Source organism: Geotrypetes seraphini, chromosome 6 (genome assembly GCF_902459505.1).
Source record: "Geotrypetes seraphini chromosome 6, aGeoSer1.1, whole genome shotgun sequence".
NCBI classification, from domain to species: domain Eukaryota; kingdom Metazoa; phylum Chordata; class Amphibia; order Gymnophiona; family Dermophiidae; genus Geotrypetes; species Geotrypetes seraphini.
In genome coordinates this window covers 201285575-201311214 of record NC_047089.1, presented here as the reverse complement: position 1 = coordinate 201311214, position 25640 = coordinate 201285575, and the positions used below count along the sequence as shown (strand labels likewise).

At 44.6% G+C, this 25640-nt stretch overlaps 1 protein-coding gene across 1 annotated transcript in view; it reads right to left on the bottom strand.

Annotated features, from left to right (window-relative positions):
* DPYSL2 (dihydropyrimidinase like 2) overlaps positions 1-21416 on the bottom strand; it is a 109047-nt gene extending 87631 nt beyond the window's left edge. The window contains exon 1 of the mRNA XM_033948289.1: positions 21069-21416. Within this exon, the coding sequence (XP_033804180.1) occupies positions 21069-21416 (348 nt within the window). The remainder of the gene's footprint in view (positions 1-21068) is intronic.
* Between the last annotated feature and the right edge of the window lie 4224 nt (positions 21417-25640).

Below are 25640 nucleotides of genomic sequence, written 5' to 3'. Positions count from 1 at the left end.
ACGTGTTTCAATCAATGATCTGAAATAATGCCAAAACATAACATTATGATTCTGCAAATTGTCACTGTGCAAAATAAAATAACATTTTTCAGCTACAGTGGCAAAATAACACTCAGAATTTAGGAAGTTGATTGGGCTGAGAACATTTCAGCACCCCCTGTTTCTTTGCCACCCCCTCCAATGTCATTGCCCTATATTCTTTTCCATTATTTGTTCCCTTCCCCCTTGCTTCACAACACTGCCCGTGTGACATAGTAACACAGTAAATGACAGCAGATAAAGACCTGAATGGTCCATCCAATTATCCCAACCTCAGCTCCGCCATCCTTTCCTACCCCTTCTCCACCGCTCCTTTTAACCTATTCACTATCACCCACTTCATTGGGTGCCGAATTGCGCATGCCCAGCCCTTCTTCCCTCTCCGCCTCCAGCAGCTGTATAAACTCAGAGCCTCTTTCTACTTGCCAGCTGTCTTCCGGCTGCACATGCAGGATCGCCCTGCTTTCTCTATTGTCATCCCCTCCTCTGTTACCACAACAACCGTTAGAAACATAGCAACTGACAGCAGATAAGGGCCACAGCCCATCAAGTCTGCCCACCCCAATAACCCTCCCCTACCTTTCTCTGTGAAGAGATCCCATGTGACGATCCCATTTTGTCTTAAAAACAGGCATGCTGCTGGCCTCAATTACCTGTAGCAAAAGATTATTCCAGCGATCAACCACCCTTTCGGTGAAGAAGTATTTCCTGGTGTCACCGTGTAATTTTCCACGCCTGATTTTCCACAGATGCCCTCTTGTTGCCATGGGGCCTTTGAAAAAGAAGATACCCTCTTCCACCTCGATACGGCCCGTGAGATATTTGAACGTCTCGATCATGTCTCCCCTCTCTCTGCGTTCCTCGAGTGAGTATAGCTGCAATTTTTTCAGCTGTTCCTCATACGGGAGATCCTTGAGTCCCGAGACCATCCAGGTGGCCATTCGCTGGACTGACTCAAGTCTCAGCACATCTTTGCGGTAATGCGGCCTCCAGAATTATACACAGTATTCCAGATGGGTTCTCACCATGGATCGATACAATGGCATAATGACTTCGGGCTTACGGCTGATGCCTGGTTGATGCCTGGCTGTGCCCTTCACCCTTCCTGCTCGGGAACTGCTAATTAAGAGCGATGGCATCTCGCACCAGCACCTAAGTGGTTCGTCAATTTTCAGGTCCTTGAAGTAGGATTTGAGGAGCCACCCATGCTCCTGGGACTGCAGGCTGAGAACAGATATCTGTCCTTTGGGGGAAAAGTCTCGCAGCTTGCTTTCTGCCCACTCAGAAAAACACACAGTCTGCTCCTATCCTCAGACACCATTCTGCTGCATTCATCTGTCGGCATCCCTGCCCCAGACACAGTCTTGCTACGTGTACTGCCCACTTCAATTACACAGACCTGCTGATGTATTCTCCTTCCCACCCCCTCAACACAATCCTGCCGCATGTATTCCTTTCCTCCCCCCCCCCCATTGAGATATGCCATTCTACAAGCATTTTCCCCCCATCCCTAACGTGACCATTTATTTTTTTTTATCAAAACGGGACATCTGCTGATTTTTAGATCTGCCCCCCAATCTCGCCTTAACCCCGGCCCAGCCCCAACCCCAATTTCTTTCATTCATTTTTCATGTACACACAATATCTTATTAATTCATAATGGTAATCATTTTAAAAAAACCACAAAGCACACTGTATGCAGAGAAAATGTTAATTATCATTTATATTCAGGTTTTTTTTAAGAGGTCAAGACAGATGACTTTAAAATATGCAATATCATCTCAGTAATAACTATAGAAAAATAGACAAATATAGTGCAAAATATAGACAGCAGATATAAATTCTCAAAACTGACACATTTTGATCACTATATTGAAAATAAAATCAATTTTCCTACCTTTGTTGTCTGGGGATTCTCTGGTAGCACTTCCTTCTAACTGTGCATCCTTTCTTTCATTTCTTTCTTTCTTTCTCCCTGCCCCCTTCTTTCTTTCTTTCTTTCTGTCTTTCTTTCTCTTTCCCTGCCCCCCAAGCCACCGCCGCCACATTCCACTAACTTTTTCTTTCTTTCTCTCTCCCTGCCTCCCCCCACACCACCACCGATGATGACAAGTTCTCCCTGCTTCCCCCAACGCCGATGCAGCAACAGGGTCAGGCAAAGTGAGTGCAACGAATGCACAACGGCCGGCCCAGAAGCCTTCCCCTGACGTCAATTCTGATGTCAGAGAGGAAGTTCCAGGCCAATCACTGCCTGGCTGGCCCAGAACTTCCTCTCCGATGTCAGAATTGACATCAGAGAGAAGGCTTCTAGGCCGGCCATTGTGCAGTCACTGCACTCGCCTTGCCTGGCACTGTTGCTGCATCGGCAGCGGCGATCACCTGTCCCGTTGTCCCAACGCACAGCTTCAGTGATCTAAAAACAGGACGGTCCAATTCAAAACGGGACATATGGTCACATTACCCATCCTCCACCCAAAAAATCATGTTATTTTCACTGACAGAATGAAATACAGTACTTGGATTTTTGTACATTTCTGCCTCAAACAAGAAAAGCTATAATATTTATATTTACAATAGCAAGAACAGCAAAAGTGTTCTTTAGATACAAAAAAAAAAAAAAGCCCAAAACCTTTTCATAGTAATATCTCCCAGAAAAGAGTGTACCATTCCACCTTTTCGGAAGGCCTCCTCCCCACTCTAGTTGCCTAAAGAAATGAATAAAACATACCTCTTTGGCAGCTGGACACTGCATCAAACCATATGGATGTTAGCAGGGGATTGTTGACCACATAAGATAAAATACTATGACACCTATTTATTTTCTTATGTATAATTTGATCTTTTATGACCCTTTTGGGTATCAGTTTCAGCCATTTCCTCTGATGTATTTATTTATCCTTTTTAGAGGCTAACCGAAACTGCTTTTTTCAGTGTCAGCTAAATCAAAACTGCAGCAGAAACTTATCTCCTGATTTCGGCCAAAACCAAATCTGAAAACTAAAGTTTGGTTGTGTGAATGTGAGCCAATGAGGCCCACTGGCCCTCTGCTAAACCCACAGAAGATTATTACCTTCCAGTCCCAGGAATTGCAAGCACTGGCTAACAACTGGGGCCCAGATTCTCAAAACTTTAACACCGTCGCTAAACTGTTTTCCGACGGTTTAGCCTGCACACATTTTAGTGGTGGATTATCAAAATAAATTATCTCTGTCTTTAGCGAAGTTTCTAGCAGTCTCCGACAATGACATGCAAATGGGCTCTTCAACATTGAAATGAGCCCTCCAGTGGATTCTTAAAAATTGCCAAGCCATTTTCTAAAAGCAGCAGTGGCTTTTAGCTACAAAAATAAGCGACTTATCCAGGGGTGCTGGTACAGTGACTGTACTGTTTTAAATTCTGGCATGGCAGTGTCAGAGACTGCTAAAAAGCCATGTTGTGACGCAGTGGGAGAGATGCTCATTCACTCCTCCCCTGCAGCGAGAGAGATGCCGATTTTATCCTGCTGTTAACCAACACCCACCCTGCAGCGGGAGAGATGCCCAATCTTTCCCACAACAAACAAACCCCCCTGCAGTGGTGGAGATCTCTCCTTACAGCGGGAGAGATGCCAATTCTCTTCCGCTGCCAAACAACAACCCTTCCTGCAGCAGGAGAGATGCCCAATCTCTCCCGCCACAAACAACACCCCACTGCAGCGGCGGTAATCACTCTGCAGTGGGAGAGATGCCCATTTTACCCCGCTACAATACAACACCCCCCACCTCCAACACCCCCCCCCCCTTACCTCCATGTAGATGCGTTACCTGTGGGACACAGATTCCCTCCACCCAGCTGGTCCGTGTCTTTCAAAATGGGCCTTTCCCTCCCCGTTGCATCTTGGAATGCATTGGGGAGGGGCCTGAGGTTCTGATTGACCCATGGGAGGATCCTTAAACAACTTGGGCCAATCAGAGGGGAAAGCCTATTTTGGAAGACGCAGGCCAGCTGGGTAGAGGGAATCTGCGTCCCTCAGGTCACAGATCCACATGGAAGTAAGGAGGGGGGGCATCAGAGACAGGGGTGGGGATTGTATGGCAGCGGGAAAAAGTGGGCATCTCTCCCACTGCAGAGGGGGTCATTTGGCAGTGGGGGAGAGTGGGCATCTCTCCCGCTGCAAGGGGGGGTGCGTGGCCGGGCGGGGGGTGTTTTCGCTTGGCAGTGGAAAAGAATCGACATCTCTCCCATTGCAAAGGGGGGGAGGTCACCGCCGCTGCAGGGGAGGTTGTTGGTTGGCAGTGGAAGAGAATGGGTATCTCTCCCACTGCAGGGGTGGTTATTTGGCAGCAGGAGAGATTGGGCATCTTTCCCGCTGCAGGGGGAGGCAGCCAGTTGGTGGCATTGGTTTCACTTGGCAGTGGGAAAGAATCAGCATTCAGCATCTCTCCCGCAGCAAAGGGGGTGGGGGGGGGGTGGTCACTGCCGCTGCAGGGGTTGGTTGTTGGTTGGCAGCAGGAGAGGATAGGCATCTCTCTTTTTGCATTTTTTCTGCACATATGTCCATCGCTATCACCAGCAATGGGCACATGCAAATTTAGTAAATCTTCGCTGCTGTCCACCGACCTCATTTGCATGCATGATTTTTTGAGAATGTCTCATTTTTTAAAATTTGTTATCAAAACAACTGCATTAGCAGACCACCACTTTTTTAATTCAAATCTATTTTATTAAGCAACAGTAAATACAACAGCAATAACAACCATGGTATGCATTTTCATCAAACACCCGCGGAGGACTGGACTCTTATGTCCTCCCCGGACCCAACAAGACCACCACTTTTTAATGCAGTTTTTTGAGAATCCTGGCCTGGGAGAGTCATTTTAACATGGACTTCTCAACAAGTCTGGCACATTTGGGTTCCCAAGTCAATGCAGATGTAGTTAAATATTCTCTGAGACAGTAACTTTGCAAGAACCTGTGATTACCAGCTTTTTATGCTTACTCAAACTGTGCAAAAGTAACAAGCTAAAGTAGCTTTTAGATGTTTCCCAGTTTGTGTTTAGTTATAAAACTGATTTAAGGACAAGCATGATATAGATTCTTACTAAAATAGAGTGAAGGAGTCCAGACACAGGTCTACACTGCGGACATTATACCAGCTTGATGCACAATCCAGAATATAAAAAGAACATTGATATTACTAAATGTGAGGACTATGGTGAAAGAACTATTCCCCCCTTTTACAAAACCGCGATAGCATTTTTTAGTGCAGGCCAGCGCGCTTAGTGCTCTACGCTTAGGGTTACCATATGGTCCAGAAAAAGGATGTATTGAGACATCCAGGTTTTACTTCTTTACAAGCAGTGGAAGGTGGACAGATTGAGACATCTGGGTTTTACTTTCACTGAAAACAATGGAAGTAAAACCTGGATGTCTCAAACTGTCCTCCATTTTCTGGAGCCATATGGTAACCCTATCTCTGCTGCTCCCGACGCTTATAGGAACTGTATGAGTGTCAGGAGCAGCGCAGAGCATTCAGCGTGCCAGCCTGGGGGTATATGTTCTGAAAATTTACAATCAAGAGCAATTCATTTCGCAAGCTATTTTCTAATATATTGTATAAATGTCATTACATTGTGATATCATTTCCTTACTACCATAAGCTGACCAGAATTTTTGCTTAAAAGCATAGAAACATAGAAACAAAGAAACATAGAAGATGACGTCAGGAAAGGGCTACAGCCCATCAAGTCTGCCCACTCTGCTTACCCACCCCCTGTCTATGCCCTAATGACCCATTTTTCTTATCTTGACCCTCATAGGGATCCCACATGGGTATCCCATTTATTCTTAAAGTCTGGCACGCTGTCTGCCTCGATCACCTGCACTGGAAGCTTGTTCCAATGATCAACCACTCTCTCTGTGAAGAAATACTTTCTGGTGTCGCCATGAAATTTTCCGCCCCTGAGTTTAAACGAGTGCCCTCTTGTGGTCGAGGGTCCCTTGAGAAAGAAAATATCATCTTCCACTTCGACACGTCCCGTGAGGTACTTAAATGTTTCGATCATGTCTCCCCTCTCCCTACGTTCCTCGAGAGTGTAGAGCTGCAATTTATTCAGTCTCTCTTCATACGAGAGACCCTTGAGCCCCGAGATCATCCTGATGGCCGTCCGCTGAACCGATTCAATTCTGCGCACATCTTTACTGTAATGTGGCCTCCAGAATTGCACACAGTACTCCAGATGAGGTCTCACCATGGCCCTGTACAACGGCATTATGACTTCAGGCTTTCGGCTGATGAAACTTCTATTGATACAACCCAATATCTGCCTTGCCTTAGATGAAGCCTTCTCCACTTGATTGGCAGTTTTCATGTCTGCACTGATGATTACTCCTAAATCTCGTTCTGCTGAAGTCCTAGTTAAAGTTTCTCCATTCAAGAAGTACGTCCTGCATGGATTTCCGCTTCTGAGGTGCATGACCTTACATTTCTTAGCATTAAAGCCTAGCTGCCAGGTTGAGGACCAACTTTCCAATGTAAGCAGGTCCTGCGCCATATAATTCTGTAAACTGCATTCACTTACTATATTACATAGTTTGGCGTCATCGGCGAATAGTGTTATTTTACTTTGAAGCCCTTGAGTCAGATCCCCTATGAATATATTGAAAAGGAGTGGACCCAGGACCGAGCCCTGCGGCACTCCACTGGTCACCTCCAATGTTTTAGAGAGGGTACCATTAACCACCACCCTCTGAAGTCTGCCACTCAGCCAATCATTGACCCATGCAGTTAGTGTCTCTCCTAACCCCATCGATTCCATCTTGCTTAGCAGCCTGCGGTGTGGGACACTGTCAAAAGCTTTACTGAAGTCCAGGAACATGACGTCCAAAGACTCTCCCAAGTCCAACTTTCTTGTTACCCAGTCAAAGAAGCTGATGAGATTGGATTGGCAGGACCTACCCTTGATGAATCCATGCTGACTGGGATCCCGAAGATTCCCTTCATTCAAGATCGTGTCCAATTTGCTTTTAATTAGTGTTTCCATGAGTTTGCACACTATTGATGTGAGACTCACCGGTCTATAATTCGCAGCCTCTGCCCTGCAACCCTTTTTATGCAGAGGAACGACATTAGCTAATTTCAAGTCCAGGGGAACTTTCCCCTTACTTAGGGAGAGATTGAATAGCTCAGCCAACGGTTTCGCCAGGACATCGCTCAATTCTCTGAGCACTCTTGGGTGCAAATTGTCTGGTCCCATGGCTTTGTTCACCTTGAGTCTTGCCAGTTCACTGTAAACTTCACCTGGTGTGAACTCAAAATTCTGAAACGGGTCTTCTGTGCTTTGTATTGCCTTCAACTGTGGACCGTGTCCCGGTGCCTCACAGGTGAAGACTGAGCAGAAGTATTCATTCAGTAGTTCGGATTTATCGGAATCTGCTTCCACGTAACTTCCGTCCGGTCTTCTAAGGCGTACTATCCCGCCTGTGTTCCTTTTTCTGTCACTAATATACCTGAAGAAGGATTTGTCCCCCTTTTTAATGTTTTTTGCCAGAATTTCTTAAACTCGAAGTTTTGCCTCCCTAACTGCCATTTTGACCGCTGTAGACCTGGTCCTATATTCTACCTTTGCCTATCTTTTCTCCGTGCAGGTTCCTTTCTCATAGAATCTAGCTTCTGCATGTCACAAGTTTGATTGAAATGTTGCGTCTTCATCATAACCAAGAGAGCCTGGAAATTCTTTAGAATCACCTAAATAGTATCTAAGTCATAAAGGCGTTTAATAAATCCCAATAAACTAATCATAAAAGACCATATTTTAATGCTAATTCCTGTTAGCATCACAAATTTACAAACTTAAATCTCTGCTAAACTGTTGTATCAAAAGCATTTATTCAGAGTGCTCTGTTTATCATATAAACTACTATGCGATTATATTTGCATTACTTACAATTGCATTACAAATACACAAATTAAAAAGAATGCAAAGAATAGTGTCCCCCTCCCCCGATGACCTTACAATCCCTTGTGGTCTAGTGGTATAGGCAGGGCAGGAGGTATCCCAGTCGCCCATGTGAGCTCTACTCTCAAAATGGCTGCTGTGACTTTTTGCAAGATTGCCAAAAGAGGGAATGGCAGACATTTTGAGAGCAGAGTCAGCATGTATATTACAGGTTTTCAGAGTTTTTTTCCATGAATTTGTAGCTGGATGTCAAAATCCAGTCAGGTGCTGTTTTATTTATCTGAGTGCTATGAAGTTATCCTCCAGTTCAAGATACCAGAATTTTCACAGGAATAATGAAAGATGATATGCCATATCTAATATCTAGCAAATCAGAACATCTTATGAAAATGAGTGAATCTTTAGTTGTGCTCCAAAACTCTGCCCCAGATAGGGTATGCCAGATATGGGGTAAGAGAGTTTGAACTAAAATGTTCTTGGAATGCAGACGCTGTGCTTTTTTGAAGACAATTTTTCTTAAAATCTTGTGTTTTTAAGAATTGTCAAAATATAAAACTATTCAAAAATCCTACTGAAAACAAGACTTTAAAGGTTTTATATGCATACCATTGTATGTTGTATCAATGGAATGATTGGTTTTATTGCAGTTTGTAAGAATTGATATCTAAATCATCCTGTTTTGGAGTTCACGTGCATGGTAATCACACATTAACAATTAATCATTGCACCTTCAAAGAAAGGTGGCTAGTGCTCTGCCATACCAAATAGAAGACCTAGATTCAATTGCTAGCTCCTCCTCCTCCAAGTGATATGTAGGCCTAGAGCCAGCTTATCCATTGCACCAGGCAATGCTCTGACCCAGAGCACTGGCGATTAAGGGCCTCTGGCCTCACCTGACTACAGATTATACCTTTTCTTCCCCACTCCACCTAAGGTTGCCAGATTTCCTCATTTAAAAAAGAGGACACCTGGCCCCACTCCGTTCTGCCCCCAGCACCCACCTCCAGCACTGCCCCTATACGGACCTCCGGTTCCCTGAGGTTGGGGCTGCATCTGAGTGCCTCTGTAGACGTCAACATGCTATCACGTACATGCACGCATGTGTATGATATTGCGTCAACGTCTGCATGTGCAGAGGGTCTTCCAGACACGGCCCCGAGCTCAGGGACTTCCAAAACCCAGAAAAACTGTCAGGTTTTGGAAATCCCTCCGGGCACCCAGACAGTCCTCTAAAAAGAGGACATGACTGAGATTTCCCAGACATCTGGTAACCCTAATCCCACTTCCAGTCCAAATCTCTTTCCTTCTCCCTTCTCTCTTCCCCCTCTTCTGTCACCCTCCTCTCAGGTCAAGCACTGTTTCCTCACCTCTCTCACTCCCCCACAGTCCTGTAAAGTTTACATTGGTTGCCTTTGGCAGCGACACTAGCAGTAGCATGACAAACTGCCTTCGTCCAGTCCCTGGGTCTTCCCTATGCTGCATTCTGCTTCCTCTGATGCAATTTGTTGTGAGCAAGACACTGCAGAGGTAGGGTTACCATTTTTATGGGCCTAAAAACTCCGGATACATGGCCCCACCTTGTTCCGCCTCCAGCCCTGCTCCGGGCCCACCCAGTTCTACCTGCAGCCCTGCCCTTTTCTGCCCCAGCCCCTCCCTGTTCAGCCTCTGGCCCTGCCCCCACAAACCTCCTCTCGTCTTCTCCGACAAGCTTTGGTTATCTGGAGGGCCTGGAGCACGCGCGGATGCGTGTGACATCATCCATGCATGCTCAGATGCCCTCCAGATGCGGCCAGAGCTCATCGGGGCTTTCCAAAACCCGGACAAATTGCCAGGTTTTGGAAAGTTGAGCAAGGGACATTGACGCCTTCTTGAAAGCTCAAGGTTTGAAAAATAATAAAAACATGCAAAATGACACCAGCGCAAGGTTTTAAAAATTATAATTAAGATTTATTGAGTTATTGTTTCTATTTTTCCATTATAAGATTCAAAAGAAGCATAATTGCTTGCATTAACAGTTGCGCTAATGGGAGATCGTTATAGTTGCCAAATGCTGGCCTTCTGATAACGAGCTCACCTCAGGATCCCATGACCCTCTATTATATACTTTTGGCTCATTGTGACATCATCAGTTTGACAACCAATAAAAATTTACATGGGTGGTCTTAAAAGTTAGACAAAGTATTAGAACATTACATTTGTTTACTTATATTCATTTCTGAATATAAATCATAATTTTCACAAAAATATATTAAGAACATTATTTGTTAAAACGATGCTGAAAAGTTCTCAGCCCTATGAACCATGCTGAAAATTAGTCAGCCCTAGAGGAAAAGAGGGCTCTCCCTAAACTGACAGGTTCAAATTACATAGCCATTACACAGAAGCCTTCCTAGAAAATGAGGAGGAGGGGCTGGTCTCCCCCTCTCTTCACTAGAAACTGTTACTCATTTCCAGATGTTTTAGGATTTCTTTAGGTTGCAAAGATATATCATATGTTTTTTCAAAACCTATTATTTTGTTCAATACAGTCACACAATCACATACTTCAGTCATATTTGCTTGGCCAAGCATTCCATACATAATTTTCATTCATAACTATATTTAATTCCTGTTATATCTTAGTTTGGGACACGTTATCTTCCTAACCAGTCTAAAGCACATGTGGTATTAATTAACACCACGATGCTGGGAGTGGGAAAACTAAACAAAGAAAAGCAGAGAGGACAAAGAAGACAGAAACTAGTCACTGGCACAAAATGGTGTCCAAAGACAGAGCAGATATAGCAAAACAAAGAACCCAAAATGTATTCCATGTATCCTTTATGATTTCCTCCATGATCTAGCCTAACAGCAAAGTACACAAAAAGAACACCATTCTTTCCCTTATATTAATCTGTAGTGTGTTTTTCTGGCTTTAGCTACATTTATATTTAGATTTTTATTCACCAGTTTGACGTACGCTTCTATTTATTATTATATGTTTTATATGATAATGGAATATATGGGAGGGAGGGATGGGAAAGGGGAAGGGATAAGAATTTATGAAATATATCAATGATTGTTTGTAAGTGATGTATTTATTGTTAATATGAATGAATATATTTAACACTTAATGTATTTTTGAAAATGAATAAAGAATTAATTTAAAAAAAAAAATTTGCTGAAGGAAGTATGGCATTCTTAACTAAGATAAAAAATATTTTGAAGTGCTACGATTGAAAAAGGAGAGATCTTGTGTTGGAGGGTGACTCCAGTTTGATCTTGTTTTAACTTTTTTTCTGAGCACAATTCAGCATTTTAAGATAGAAAAGTTCCCGTGTTTACTGGGTCTCTTATGATATATTTTGCTTGCTTTTCTTTTCCTTTTTTTTCCATGTACGAATACTTGTCCCATTTTTGGTTGGGTCACATGCTAATGGCAACATTAGCACATAGCCATTAATGCAAAAACTAGAAGAAAGAAAAAGGCATTTTTGGCTGCATAAAAATGACTTTAGTATGCTGGAAAGACCTGTGTAAGAGCACACTAAAGCCAGTTATGACTGCAGCTTAGTAAAAGAACCTCTAAGGGAGGTACTTACTAATATTTTAATGCAAGCAAGTGATGTTGACTTGCATTATTTGCTAGAAAACTCATTTTATGCAAAGGTCTCTATGGTAAATAAAGTGCATTAATGGCCTTAATGCATGCTGTTAGTACATAATCCCCTAAAAATATTGGAATAAATGAGGTAACTATGACTATCAGGAAAGAATGTTTCTAATAAGGCTCATGGGCAGGACTAATGTTATGCATTTCCCAAAAAGATCATATTTGTTTAATGTTTTCTGGAAGTCAGGTATCCTCTCTGCCTATTTAGAGTTTGAGTACAAGACATGGGGAGAACTGAAACACTTAGGGCTTCTTCTTTTAAACTGCGCTAGCAGTTTCTAGTGTGGGGAGCCGCACTGAATGGCCCGTGCTGCGACCGATGCTCATAGAGTTCCCATGAGCATCGGGAGCAGCACGGGCCATTCAGCGTGGCTCGCTGCGCTAAAAACTGCTAGCACAGTTTAATAGAAGAGGGGTTAGATTTGGACAAAGGATTCTGATCATCCAAATAGCATGACTACTGCGGACCTTAAATGACTGATTCACCATTAAATCTATGGGCTAGATTCACTAAGCAAACCAATTGTGTACCGATCGGTTTGCGAGCCCTTTGCGACCCGATTTTCCTCTGACCCAATTCACTATCCTGTGTATCGATCCAATCCTGATCCATGCATGCAAATGAGGAGAAAGAGCATGCAAAGCAGGAAGAACGCAATTCACTACACTTTTTCCTAACACACTGACTGGCTGGCCGATCAAAAAACAAGCGACTGGTAAGGACCAGTCGCTTGTGTAAAAACTGCGCTCTGCCCCATCAAAAGTGCCCTGCTTTCTGCCCTTGGCCGCCTCTCTTTCCCAAAACAGCAGCAGAGGCTAGCCCTTACCCTGCTCTTGCCCTGACTTTTAACCCCGCCACCCTGACTCTCCTCTTGCCACCCTGCTCTCTGCCCCAAATCCAAACTTCCCCCTGCTCTCTGCCGCCCAGGCTGATCTCTGCTGCCCCGACTCTGAATCTCTGCCGCCTTCCCTGCAATGCAAGCCCATGGGTTTAAAGTGGGGCTGCACTATGGTGTGTTCCAGAACACGCCTCAATGCAGCCCCGCTTTAAACCTGCGAGCTCGCACTGCAGGGAATGCGGCAGAGAGCAGGAGAGTCAGGGCCTAAGAATAATTTCTTGCTGTCTTCAGAGGACAGTTTTAAATAACTGGCAGTTGGTTTAAAACTTCAGTTTTCAGTAGCTTCTTTACCACTTGTTCTGCCCCTCCCTGCTCTGCTCGCAGACCCCCACCCCATCGCACACTCAGGCAGTTCTGGTAAGCATGCGCAGACTATCTACAGGCAAAATAGATGGTCTGCGCATGCGTGGGGATCGTTCCCTAGCGATCCATGTCTTCAAATGGGGGCGTGTCTCCGATCGCCCCCATTTGAATATTCTTCCTTCCTGTCACGATCGGGCAGGTTAGTGAATCGGGCCCTATGATTGGTAACATGTCTTTTTCATCCTGGTGTCATGTTCTCCAGTCAACTCTCCTTCCTCTTCAGTGATGCTGTGTTAAAGCTATGGGATATACTGTATCTCTCAATCTTATGCATACATTTTTGCGACTATTTGGTACGAATTTCCTTACGAGATTAGATCTCTTATCTCTCTTCATCCCTGATAACCTATCTTTTCCAACAGGATCTAGATGAATACAACAATTGATTTTATATAGTATCGTGGTGGGCCAATTAATTTGGTCTTCTCTTCTGTTCTATTGTTTTCCCCCTTTACACCAATAATGTAAACCGAGTCAAGCCCCAATACTTGGGGATGATTCAGTATATAAACCTAAAGATTGGATTGTGTTCTTCACCTCAGAGACCAGTGGCAGCCCCCCTTGAAACTAGATGCAGCTCCCTGACTCTCTTTCCTCAATATAATAATAATAATAATTTATTCTTGTATACCGCCACACCCAAGAAGTTCTAGGCGGTTCACATCCATTAATTAAGATCCATACTGACACACGGATTTACAAAATTTTGACAAAGTTACAGCAACAAAGAAGGGAGCATGGGAGCGCTTTAACAGAGTTTTATCAAAAGTACAAGCAACAACAAAGGTAGGAATGGAAGGTAAAAGAAAACAGGAGAGAGACCAAGTAGGGGGAGGGGGAGCAATAGGAGCGGGGAGAGAGTGGGATAGGGGTAGTTGCCGGTAGAAGGGGGTTAAAGGGCCTGTTCTTGGAAAAGGTGCGTTTTGAGTAGTTTTCTGAAGCTAAGGTAGGTGGGGGCCTCGAGTACCATTTGGGCTAGCCAGGGGTTCAGTTTAGCCGCCTGGTAAGCAAAGGTTTTGTCAAGGAATCTTTTGAGATGACATAATTTTAGGGAGGGGAAGACGAACAACTGGATTCTGCGGGATTTCTTGTTGGTGAGATTCAAAGTGAAATGCTGATTGAGGTAACTAGGTAAAAGGCCAAAAGCTGTTTTGTAGCAGAAGCAGGCGAATTTGAATAAGACTCTGGATTTGAAAGGCAACCAATGCAGTTGATGGTAGAAAGGAGTGATGTGGTCCCATTTGTTCAGGCCGAATATGAGGCGGACGGCAGTGTTCTGGACCATATTTTGAAGCTTGCTGTTGGCTCTGCCTCTGGAACAACTATTCTGTTTTGCTTTGGGCCTGCCCAGCTGTCAGTGAATTTGAGCTGCACCATATCCAAACATCCATGAAGGAATTTGGATGCTGCATGGCTCAAACTCATCTACAGCCACATGATGCTGAAAGAGAACAGAATAATTGTCCCAGAGACGACACTAGAAGCAAAACTCTGCAGTAGGTTAGAGGGTCGATGAAGACAGCTGCACATTAGAGCCACTGACCACGTAGCTTTTAACACAAGCTTTCTGCAAAGGTTTGCTGTCAAGATGCAGTAATCAATGAGCATGCAAATCCCTGCTGCGTTAAAACGTGTGCACTATCAGGAAAAAAATAGTACACACTACAGCAGGAATCTGTGGCTCATCACTAAAATTTCCCCCTTCCTGTCAGTGCATGAGTGGTGATTGGTTCATGAACAGGAAGGGAGACTTTTTTTTTTAACCTACTACCATGGGGTCACCTCTACACCTCCTGCCAAAAAAATTCCTCTCCAAAATAATCCCTGATCCCCACCTCCACCCCCTCTTCATTACAGGAAATGGGAAAGACTGATATGTATACAGCTTTGTAAAATGAAACAAATCTTTCTCTGTCAGATCACATACTGAAAAAAATATATTACAGTGGAGTGTCATTAGTGCACAGTCCAATAATGTACATATTTGGTTTAACACATACTGAAAGCTTGGCTCCCAAGTGCTTATAATTGTTAATGCATTGTAGTGCCAACCAGAAATTGGCAGGCCCAGGAAGCTTTGTAGAGACCATTTTGAAGGAGGAAATAAACTAAGTGGGATTAAGGATGCAATTAAGGAGAATGACTCCCTTTAATGACACAAGGATAAATTTATCCCTGTCCCCGTTGGATCTCATTGTCTTGTCCCATCCCATCCCCGTGAGCACTGTCCTTGACCCTGTCCCATTCCTGCAAGTTATGATTTTGAAGTGTTCGAGGCTTGTGCAAATAAGGGCAGAGCTTGCAGGAATGGGGCAGGAACAGAGCTCGCAGAGATGGGACGGGGATAGAGAGAACTCGGGGGAATGGAAAAAATATGTCCATATGTCATTCTTACCTCAAGTAAAGCCCTGACCAAAATGAGCATTTTTTTAAAAAATTGTGCATTCCTTTGGACTGGTATAAAACCTGATGTGGAAATTTTCCTTATATATATCTTAGTAAAATGTAGAATATGTGTAAATTTTCATCTTACCCATAAATCATACCCCCCTTGAAATCTCTGTGTAGTGTAAATAGCAGCTTTCAGAAGCTGGCATTTACATGTGCATGTGATTTACACATTTAAATGACACTATTTACTTGTGAATATGTTTCTAAAATAATTGCCTAAGGTAGTTGTACCCCATTATGGGAGAAAATCTATAAGGCGCTGCCACAGAATTTGGTGGCAGGTATGGACATAAATTTATTTATTTAGCTCCCACAGAAGCGGTTTTTAGCACAGACCGGCATGCTGAATGCTATGTGCTGCTCCCGATGCCCATAGAGGTCCTATGAGTGTCGGGAGCAGCGCAGAACATTCAGTGCGCCAGCCTGCGCTAAAAACCACTTCTGTGGTTTTGTAAAAGGGGGGGTTAGTTTTATATCCCATTTTCCCCAAAGAGCTCAGAACAGGTTACAGTTTAGCGTTCACAGTGTTACAATATAACAGTTACAGTTTAACATTTGTAGGGTTACAATACAGTGGTACCTTGGTTTAAGAGCATAATTCTTTCCAGAAGCATGCTCTTAAACCAAAACACTCTTATATCAAAGCAACTTTCCCCATAGAAGATAATGGAAACTTGAACAATTTGTTCCACCAACCCCCCCCCCCTCCGAGGCTACCGGCGCTGCTCCATTACCCCCTCCCCCCGCTCTAACCGGCATCGCACTCCCCCGAACCGGCATCACAACCCTCCCCCCCTCTGCGAACGCCCCCCCGCAAGAACCACAAAGCACCCCCGTGCTGAAAGCGGCATCCGCCCGCCCTTCCTCCCAAGCACTTGGTCCTTACCCCTTCTGCTCGTTGTAAGTGTAAATGTGAGCTCCCGCCTCTTGCCTGGGCTGGGCCTTGAGCATCTGCGCATGCTCAAGGCCTTCTGGCTCTCGTTCTCTCCAAGAGAACGAGAGCCTGAAGGCCTTGATGCCGGTTCAGGAGGGTGCGATGCCAGTTAAAGCGGGTGGGGGGGGGGGAGGTACTCGTACACCAGAACATGCTCGGTTTGCGAGCAAAAGTTTGCTGAGTGTTTTGCTCGTCTTGCAAAACACTCGCAAACTGGGTTACTCGCAAACCGAGGTTCCACTGTATACTGTAAATTACATAGGGTTATCATTTAACAGTGCATGGGGTTACAACTTTACAATTAAGGTATGCGGTTTGAGAACTCTAAATAATAGTACACTCTCACCACACGTGTTCTATAGGGAGTAGCCCTTTATTTAGCATGGTTGCTCAGAAGCAACATGTGTCTTCTATGGCTCTTATGGGAGATCTGCATCTCCAAATGCCTGTTACTTGGCACTGTTGCTCTCATTCAACATCAAGTTGCATAAAGCGGCTGTTTTACCAACTGCTAATTAAAGGGTTAAACTAGCCTGGAACAGACATGACAGATAATTTGGCTACCATGATGTCCCATGTGCAGGCATTGTTTATACACGGATAGCCTAAATCTATGAGGATCGGTTGATTTAGCCACATTCTATAGCGGATTCCGCAGGGACAGATAAGGAGGAAAGAAAAATTGCCAGTATTCTAGTTATTTACATGATTATGTAATTAGATATCCATGTAAATAATAATAATCCAGCAAATATGTGCCTATCTTTGATAGCAGAAACTTTACAAGTGGGCATTCACATGGGTGGAGCCTGGGCGGAGCACACATTAATATGTGTAACTGAAAGAGAACTGTGTATCTCATCAGTCTAGCTCTGTGAGACATTGGAGAAACTGGGCCTCTTCTACCTTGAAAAGAGAAGACTGAGAGGAGACATGATCGAAACATTCAAAATACTGAAGGGAATACACTTCCCCCTCCCCATTTGCAGTTTCGGTAATCGCGATTTCACATATTCGTGATTTTTTGGGGAGGGGGAAAAAGAAAAAAAAAACATTGTTAAGTCTTCCCCTGGCATCCCGGCCTTACCTGGTGGTTTAGCGGGCTTTCGGGGCAGTAGCGATCTTCCTACACTCCTGCCCCGTGCAGATCGCCATTAGGAAATAGCTGTAGGGAGTTCCCGTCGTCTCGAGAGACGACAGGAACTCACAGCAGCCATTTCCTAATGGCGATCTGCATGGGGCAGGAGCGTAGGAAGATCGCTACTGCCCCGAAAGCCCGTTAGACCACCAGGTAAGGCCGGGAAGGCGGGAGGGAGGCGGGGGTGGGTCAGAGCTGGATATTCACGGTTTTTCGCCATTCGCGGTCCGGCTCTGCCCCTATCCCCCGCGAATCCGGAGGGAGAAGTGTAGACTTAGTAGATAAAGACAGACTGTTCACCCTTTCCAAGGTAGGGAGAACGAGAGGGCACTCTCTAAAGTTGAAAGGGGATAGATTCCGTACATACGTAAGGAAGTTCTTCTTCACCCAGAGAGTGGTGGAGAGCTGGAACGCTCTTCCGGAGGCTGTTGTAGGGGAAAACACCCTCCAAGGTTTCAAGACTAAGCTGGACAAGTTCCTGCTAAACTGGGACGTACGCAGGTGAGGCTGGACTCATTTAGAGCACTGGTCTTTGACCTGGGGGCCGCCGCATGAGCGGACTGCTGGACAGGATGGACCACCGGTCTGACCCAGCACCGGCAACTCTTATGTTCTTATGTGTAAGTTGTTGCACCTAAAACATGAGCATATATTTCTTTTTTGGGCTAGTAGCCTGTGAAGGAAAGTGGGCACCTAGGCCCAGATTCTGTAAACGGTGCCGTTATCGGCGTCCTCCTTATAAATGGACGCCGATCGCATGTTAGTCACGCAAAGACATCATTCACAGAATCGTGGCCTTCAAAGCCCTGGCCCTACATTTCCAGCACCTACCTTTCATGAGAATCCTACAGAGGCATGAGAATGCCTACGGAGGCACGTTATGACGCCTGACGCCACTTCCGGTGTTAACCACACCTGTAGTGGAATTAGGCATCATAAGACACCTCCATAGGTGGGATAATGGCATTTTCTGTAGTGCCACTCTTTACACTTGTGGTGGAAAATGTGAGCCTACCAAAAATCCACTTTATGACAGTACAGTGGATTTTCATGGGCTCACATTTCCTACCACAAGTGTACTAGTTAGAGTGACATATGGTCCTGGGTCCCTTTCTCTGCAGTCCACTGTGCTGCCCTCAGGCTACTCCAGAGACCAGCTCTACTAGGACTGACCATAGTATCTGCAGCTATCATAGAAACAGATATGTATTGTTTCATGCAGATATTTGAAGGAAGGGGATGGGAGGAGGTCAGTAACCACTGGGGGAGTGTGTGGGGGGCCATGTTTTCATCCAGTAGTCATCTGATCAGTATGGGGGTACCTTTTTGGTCTTTATTCATTTTAAAAACAAGTTTAGCCCAAAACGTCTAAATTGTGCCCTGGATGTTTTGTAAAATGTTTGATTATCACTGTAAAACATCCAAGTGCTAAACCTGCCCTAAACCTGTTAAAAACACACCTCTTAACAGTTCATAGTCAGTGGCATGCAAGACACCAGCGCGCCGACAATCCAGTTCTGACAATTCAGCACAAGACAGAAGCGTGCTGCCGAAAGCCACCGAAAAACCTATTTTTTAAGAGCTCCGATGGGGGTGTGGGGAGGGAAACCCCCCACATACTTTAATGCATAGTGTTCGCGCTGCTGTTGGGGGGGATTTGGGGGGTGCAACCCCCCACATTATAGACAAAATGGAACAGTTTCCGATTTTTTTCAGGAAAAGTTCCATTTTGTCTATAATGTGGGGGGTTGCACCCCCCCCCCCAACGGCAGCGCAAACACTATGTGGGTTCCCCACCACACACACCCCCGTCAGAGCTCTTAAAAAATAAGTTTTTCAATGGCTTTCGGTGGCGCGCTTCTGTCTTGCGCTGAATTGTCAGCGCTGGATTGTCGGCGCGCTGGTGTCTCGCGGGTGATTATCCCGTCACCCCTCTTAACACTCCCCCTTATGATTTAGATGCACTGAGGACAAAATGACCAGAAAGACATCTAAAAAGTCAGTTTTGAAAATGACCACTTGGATGTTTTGACTAGTAAGATGTCCAAGTGCTGGTTTAAGCTGTCTTTTGGATGTCTATGGGTTTTTTTGTTTTTTTTAATGTGCCCTTTAATATCGTTTCAGTTAAGCAATGGAAGGGCCAAGGGGCACCATTGCTGGGCTGTGTTTAGGACAGGGGTGTCCAATCTGCGGCCTCGTGAACTATTTTGTGGGGCCCCGGTCGAGGGCAATGCAGTGTTTTCCTCTGCTGCCCCCGGGTGTTTACCATCTTGCCGGCTCCCTCCTGTGTCTTGCTGCAGTGTTTGAAAGTTTGTGCGGCCCCAGAAACATTTTTTTCGGCCAATGCGGCCCAATGAAGCCAAAAGGTTGGACACCCCTGGTTTAGGACATCAGTTGGACTTAATCTGGCCCTGTTGAGCACACATTTCTGGAATGCTACAAATATATATATTTAAAAAACCAAAACCAATGAAAAATAAAAATATTAATAGAAAAATATTTGAAGTAATATTGCATATTATTCCTTCATATATCTCAGCAGGAATGGTTCAAGGCACTATGGCACCCAGAGCCAACTTTTATATCAGTGCCTTCCTTACCAGCCCACAGTCCAGTATCTTCCCTTCCTCTCTCTTCCCCCTCCCCCCAGTGATCCAGAATCTCCTACTCTCAAGTCCTCCCCAGCCCCACACTGATGATAATGGGCATCAAAATCCCACTTTGCCATCTCTCCTTTTTTATTCCTCTCCCTCCTATCTTGTAGATACTGAACTGCAGGCAGAGGGACAGAGGGAGAGAGAAGGGACAGAGAGATGCCAGACTGGGATTTTGGTGCCCTTTATCACCTGGTCCATAGGTTAAGCCAACTCTGTAGATCAGATATGTAGATTGAAGCTTGGGCCCTACACAGTAACTTTGAACAATTATACAAAGTCATTCTTAAATTTGGAAATTTTTACATGTGGAGCACCAGTTTTTGGTGTGCATGACTTTTGGGGCATTAATTTAAAGAAAACTAAAAAAAACCTATTCCACTTAATTTCATAGAAGAAGTACTAGCAACTCTAGCTGCAAATTTAGATTTCAAAGAAGGGTAAAACAGAATAATAATATGATCATATGGCCAGGTGTAGTTTACATTTCCTCCTGCTTGGGAGTAGGGTGTACTGGTGTTATAAAAGAGTAAATGTAGCTTTGATCAACCTCCTGGTGGACTTGGCTTATGCACCCCCCTCCAGTGAATCCCTTCATAAAGGCGGTCAATAAATCCCAATCAAGAAATAAAAACCATGGCTTTTATTATGTGCAACTGGTATCCGATACCCCCTTCTGCTAAGCGACTTGCAGTTTCTCTGATCCCAGCTGCATGATAAGGGCGTGGCTGTCATGATATGTCTATGAGAGAGAGACAGTCGGAATAAACACACCCAACTCCTCTTTCAAGTCGAGGAAGCAGGTCTTCTGCAGGACTAAGATCCCCTATTAATTAAGAGGATCTGGGGACTGCAGTTGTTGCCCCACCTTTCATCACTATCGGACAAGTGAAAGAAAGGCAAGGAAGTCATCTGAAAGTAATAAGAAGCACCCCTCTCCCCCCCCCAAAAAAAAAAAAAAGCATGCAAAATCTGACTTTGCATTCCAGGTGTCAACATACCTGATCGTGGATATTCTGCAGGGCTTCCTTCCCCGTGGCACACCTGATCTCCACCTTCCTCCCGAGATCAACAGATGGGTCTCGCTTCTGCTGCTTCAGGCTGGCGGAGTGGGTCTCGGGGCCGACGTGGGCTATGTCCCTCTGCCTGGCCACGATTTTGCTGGAACCGCGCCCAGACGACAGGGCATCGAATTCAATGGTCTTGTTCTCGGAAGAGCCCTCCACTGGACAGAACATGCCACAGAATTTCTGCCTGGGCTTCGGGCTCCCGGATCCCAGGCCCTTGAAAAACGCCGGCACGTCTTGCTCTTCATTGCACCTGCCTGAGTTGACTCTTCTATCGGTCATAGTCAAGGGGTTTCCGGGCTCCTGGAATGACACCAGTTCTGCCTCTGGAATTCACGCAAAGAGAAGAAACGGGGTGAGGAAGAGGAAGATGTAGGAACTGCAGGCTCCGATCAAACAAAGAGCTTCGCTTTCCTGATCGGCCTGTTATAACATTTATGGTCAATTTATGGTCTTCTCTTGAATGAAAAGTTGCGGGCTGGAGGGAGGAAGCCTAGGATTTCTGCTTTCTGCCGTCTCACAGGATGAGCTCTCCAAGTTCCCAGCATCCAGAGGATAAACTCTGCTGCAGAACTGGAAAACCGATCCGGAAATGATGCGACTCTGCTATTGGCGAACGTCTTGCTTCCCTCCCCCCCTCCCCCCCCCCACCCCTAGTGCACGCTCCTACAAGTTACAGAAAGAAATCTGGGAGAATCAGGACACCCGCCTTGTCAGTTCCACGCCCGGACTCCCCCACTGCCCCTTTCTGCATTGCAATATCCAATCATTCCAGTGCCCACAAAGCCAGCAATGGCGGGGATGTCAAGAGGGTAGTTCCTCCCCCCCAGTAGATCTATCTCTTGTATGGAAAATGAGATTTTTATATTTTTAATTGTTAGAAAATACATTTGTATAGACCTGTGTTTTTATTGGTTGGATTCCCCCCCCCCCCCAGGTACGTGATTTGATTATAAGGAACCTATTATGAGAGTCTGATTGTCCATTATGACTTGGCAGTCTACTATTTAGAAAAGAAAAAATACCAGTAGCCCAGCATTATGGGAAAAAAAAGAGTGACTCTGCGGTATTAACGCGTGTGGACGCTGCAGTATTTCCAAATGCTGGAATAACAACAATAATAATAATGCCGTGTTGCTCAAAAGATCGCTACTAGGATTCCGGAGATAGTCTGGTGTGAGGAAAGGACACCTCTACGCACGATTTTTATTCCCTAGAAAAGGGGTATATTTCAATGGCCCCCATGCGAGTCATGTACCTTTAAGGTGCTGTCCTCCGAGCACCACCCAATCTTCTGCAGAGCCGACAAGCGCGAGGAGCAATGCGGGATCTGGGGGAGACACGGGGCGCGTCAGGACTTCTTCAGGGACCCGCAGTGTCACCAGGCGGCCTCGAAACCATGCTGCTTTTTCTGTACCGCATCGCTAGGCGATCTATTCGTCGAGCTGCCCCTTCTAATCTTTTCAATCCGAAACCCTCCTTCTCTTCCTGGAAAACCCGATAAAGAGTTAGGATGCAACCTAATGCAATGACTGTTCAAATTAAGCCTGGTGGCCGGGAGACTTTTCGCTTTTTTGCAGATTTGAGACCTGGTGCAAATGGGCAACAGGCTATCCATCTCCATAATCCCACTTATGTTTCATTTCGGTGAACTTTTTTTTTTATTATTATTTTGGCCAATTCAGCACAGACCATGGAAAAGCTGCAAGTATCTCTGGGAATTTTGAAAGCGTGGGCACCCCTTATGTGCTGTGAAAACTATAACGTTCCGTATGATATGCCCACATGTACCAACCGATTGGCCACAACGTATTTGTCTAAGACATTTGCACTATTTTTGCAACACTATAACATATTAATAGTCTTTTCTTGTAGAGGTGCAGAGATTAAATAGATTTTTTTTTAATTAAGTAGGATTACTACCAAATAATGATATTAACCTAATAAAGAGGAGTCAGTAAACCGAACAGTTGGCTATCAACACTTTACACTGCTGTTCAGCACCATAACCTGGACAGCTCCTGTGACAGAGGAACAGACAACCACTTTTATCTACTAGCTTTTTAAAAATGTTTGAACATCCTTTTATTAAGTGTTAACTTTTTTTGTTTTAAGCCATTCACCTTGTTATTTAGTTGACTTTGCAGACTTTCATGAAGAAAGTGCACTCAAGTGGGTTACCCTAAGTCTGAGAAACTGAGGCTGTGAAGCAGGCGGGAAGGAGCTTCTGAGGGATGGCTGCAAGTCTGTGTGAATAGAGAATGACACAGTGAGAGAATTCATCACCTTTCCGTCCCAATGGATAACCGTGGGAAATCCTCCCCATGCCCTTCTGTAAGGAGAGAGGGAAGAATCAGAGTATGAATGGGCACAGCCACTGACCCTCAAGCCTTGCATTGAAGAATGCTGGTGTAGAAGGACTGAGGTTGAGAGAGATACTAAGGAATGACACAGGATGGTTAGAACATAAGACCATAAGTGTTACCATACTTGGACAGACCGAAGGCAATTCAAGCCCAGTATCCTGTTTTGAACAGAGGCCAACCCAGGTCATAAGTACCTGGCAGAAACCCAGAGTAGCAACATTCCAGAGCTGAGATTGTGATGTCATAATGCCTCATTCCATCAGTGCCTAAGAACCAATCACATCAGTGATGTCACAATGGCTTCATTATCCTATACTTGGCTTAAATAAGAATCAGAGTATGAATGGGCATAGCCACTGACCCTCAAGCCTTGCACTGAAGAATACTGGTGTCAAAGGACTGAGGTTGAGATAGACTCTAAAGTAGGGGTGTCAAAGTCCCTCCTCGAGGGCCACAATCCAGTCAGATTTTCAGGATTTCCCCAATGAATATGCATGAGATCTACAATGAAAGCAGTGCATGCAAATAGATCTCATGCATATTCATTGGGGAAATCCTGAAAACCTGACTGGATTGTGGCCCTCGGGAAGGGACTTTAACACCCCTGCTCTAAAGGATGTCACGGGATGGTTTCCCATCATTATCTGCGGGGACGGGGACGGTGATGAACTTCATGGGCCAAAAAAACTCCCAAACTAGTTTCTATAATATATCTTCCAGGTTCTTGAATATACAGTGAGTATACGATGTATTTACGAAGTTCTTTTGGCCCATGAATCTGAAGTCTTTTTTTTCTCCCAACATTTGGATTGTTAGTTAGGGTTTGGAGCTTTTGTGGTGCTAAAGCAGTTCACTTTGTTAGGCAACAGTTTCCTTTTTTCTATATATATGAGTAAGATTGTATTAACTGTTGGTAGTTGAAATCACCCATTATCATACTGTTGCCCAAATTATCAGCTTTCCTTATCTCTGAAAACATTTCTTCATCTGTTTGCTCATTCTGTCCAGGGGGATGGTAATATAACCCCACCCATATATTCCTTCCCTTCCCACGTGGAATATCTCTCCATATGGATTCCACACTGTTGTGTTGCTCAGAATGTTTCTTTTGTTTGATTCAGTTCCCTCTTTAACATATAGCACAACCCCCCCCCTCCAATCTGATCTACTCTATCATTGCGATATAATTTGTTTCCAGATAACATAATGTCCCATTGATTGACTCTGAGATGCCTATTATACTGTATCTACCTCATCATTCAGTGCTATATACTCTAACTTTATTTTTTAGACTTCTAGCATTTGTATACAGACACTTCAAATTGTGATTTTTCCTTGGATCTATAGGCTGCTGCTGAGAAGATGATAGGGATAACTTGATCTCTTTACTCTGCTTCCCTCTTAAGCACTCTTGGCTTTCTTTCATCATTTTTCATCATTTTTGAATCTTTCTATTGGGACGCCCTAAATGTTCTGATTCAACAGTATCTTTCACTGTGCCCCCATCTTCTTATCACGTTATACCTTAATCATAATTACATTACATTAGGGATTTCTATTCCACCATTACCTTGCGGTTCAAGGCGGATTACAAAAGAATTATCAAGGAAGTATTAGAAAAAGATCTTACCAAAAGATATTTGGTCATTTTCAAAGACAGTAAGAAATGAGTATGGCTAGTTGTGTAGGGTAGGTGGCTTTAGTGATCGTCATCACTTATAACAGACCACGTCCTCATGTTTACAATTTCATTGTCCTTTTCATACTTTCATGCATTTATCTTCTTATCACTTTATACTTTACTAGTCTTTAAGCCCGTTACATTAACGGGTGCTAGAATATATGTCTGTCTGTCTTTCTTTCTTTCTGCTCTCTCTTTCTCCCGCTGTCTCTCTCTCTCTCTCTCTCTCTCTCTCTCTCCTTGGCTCCCTTTTTCTGTCTGTCTGTCTGTCTGTCTTTCTGTCCCTCTCCCTGCCCCTGTGTCTTTCTTCCTTTCTGTCTGTCATTCTTTCCCTCCATTTCCCTGTGCAGTAGTATTTCCACCCCACTTCCCTGCAACAGCATTTCCCTCCCCGACTTCCTTGTGCAGCAGCAGCGGTATTTGTCTTCCCCTCTAGGTCCCTGTGCAGCAGTTGCAGCA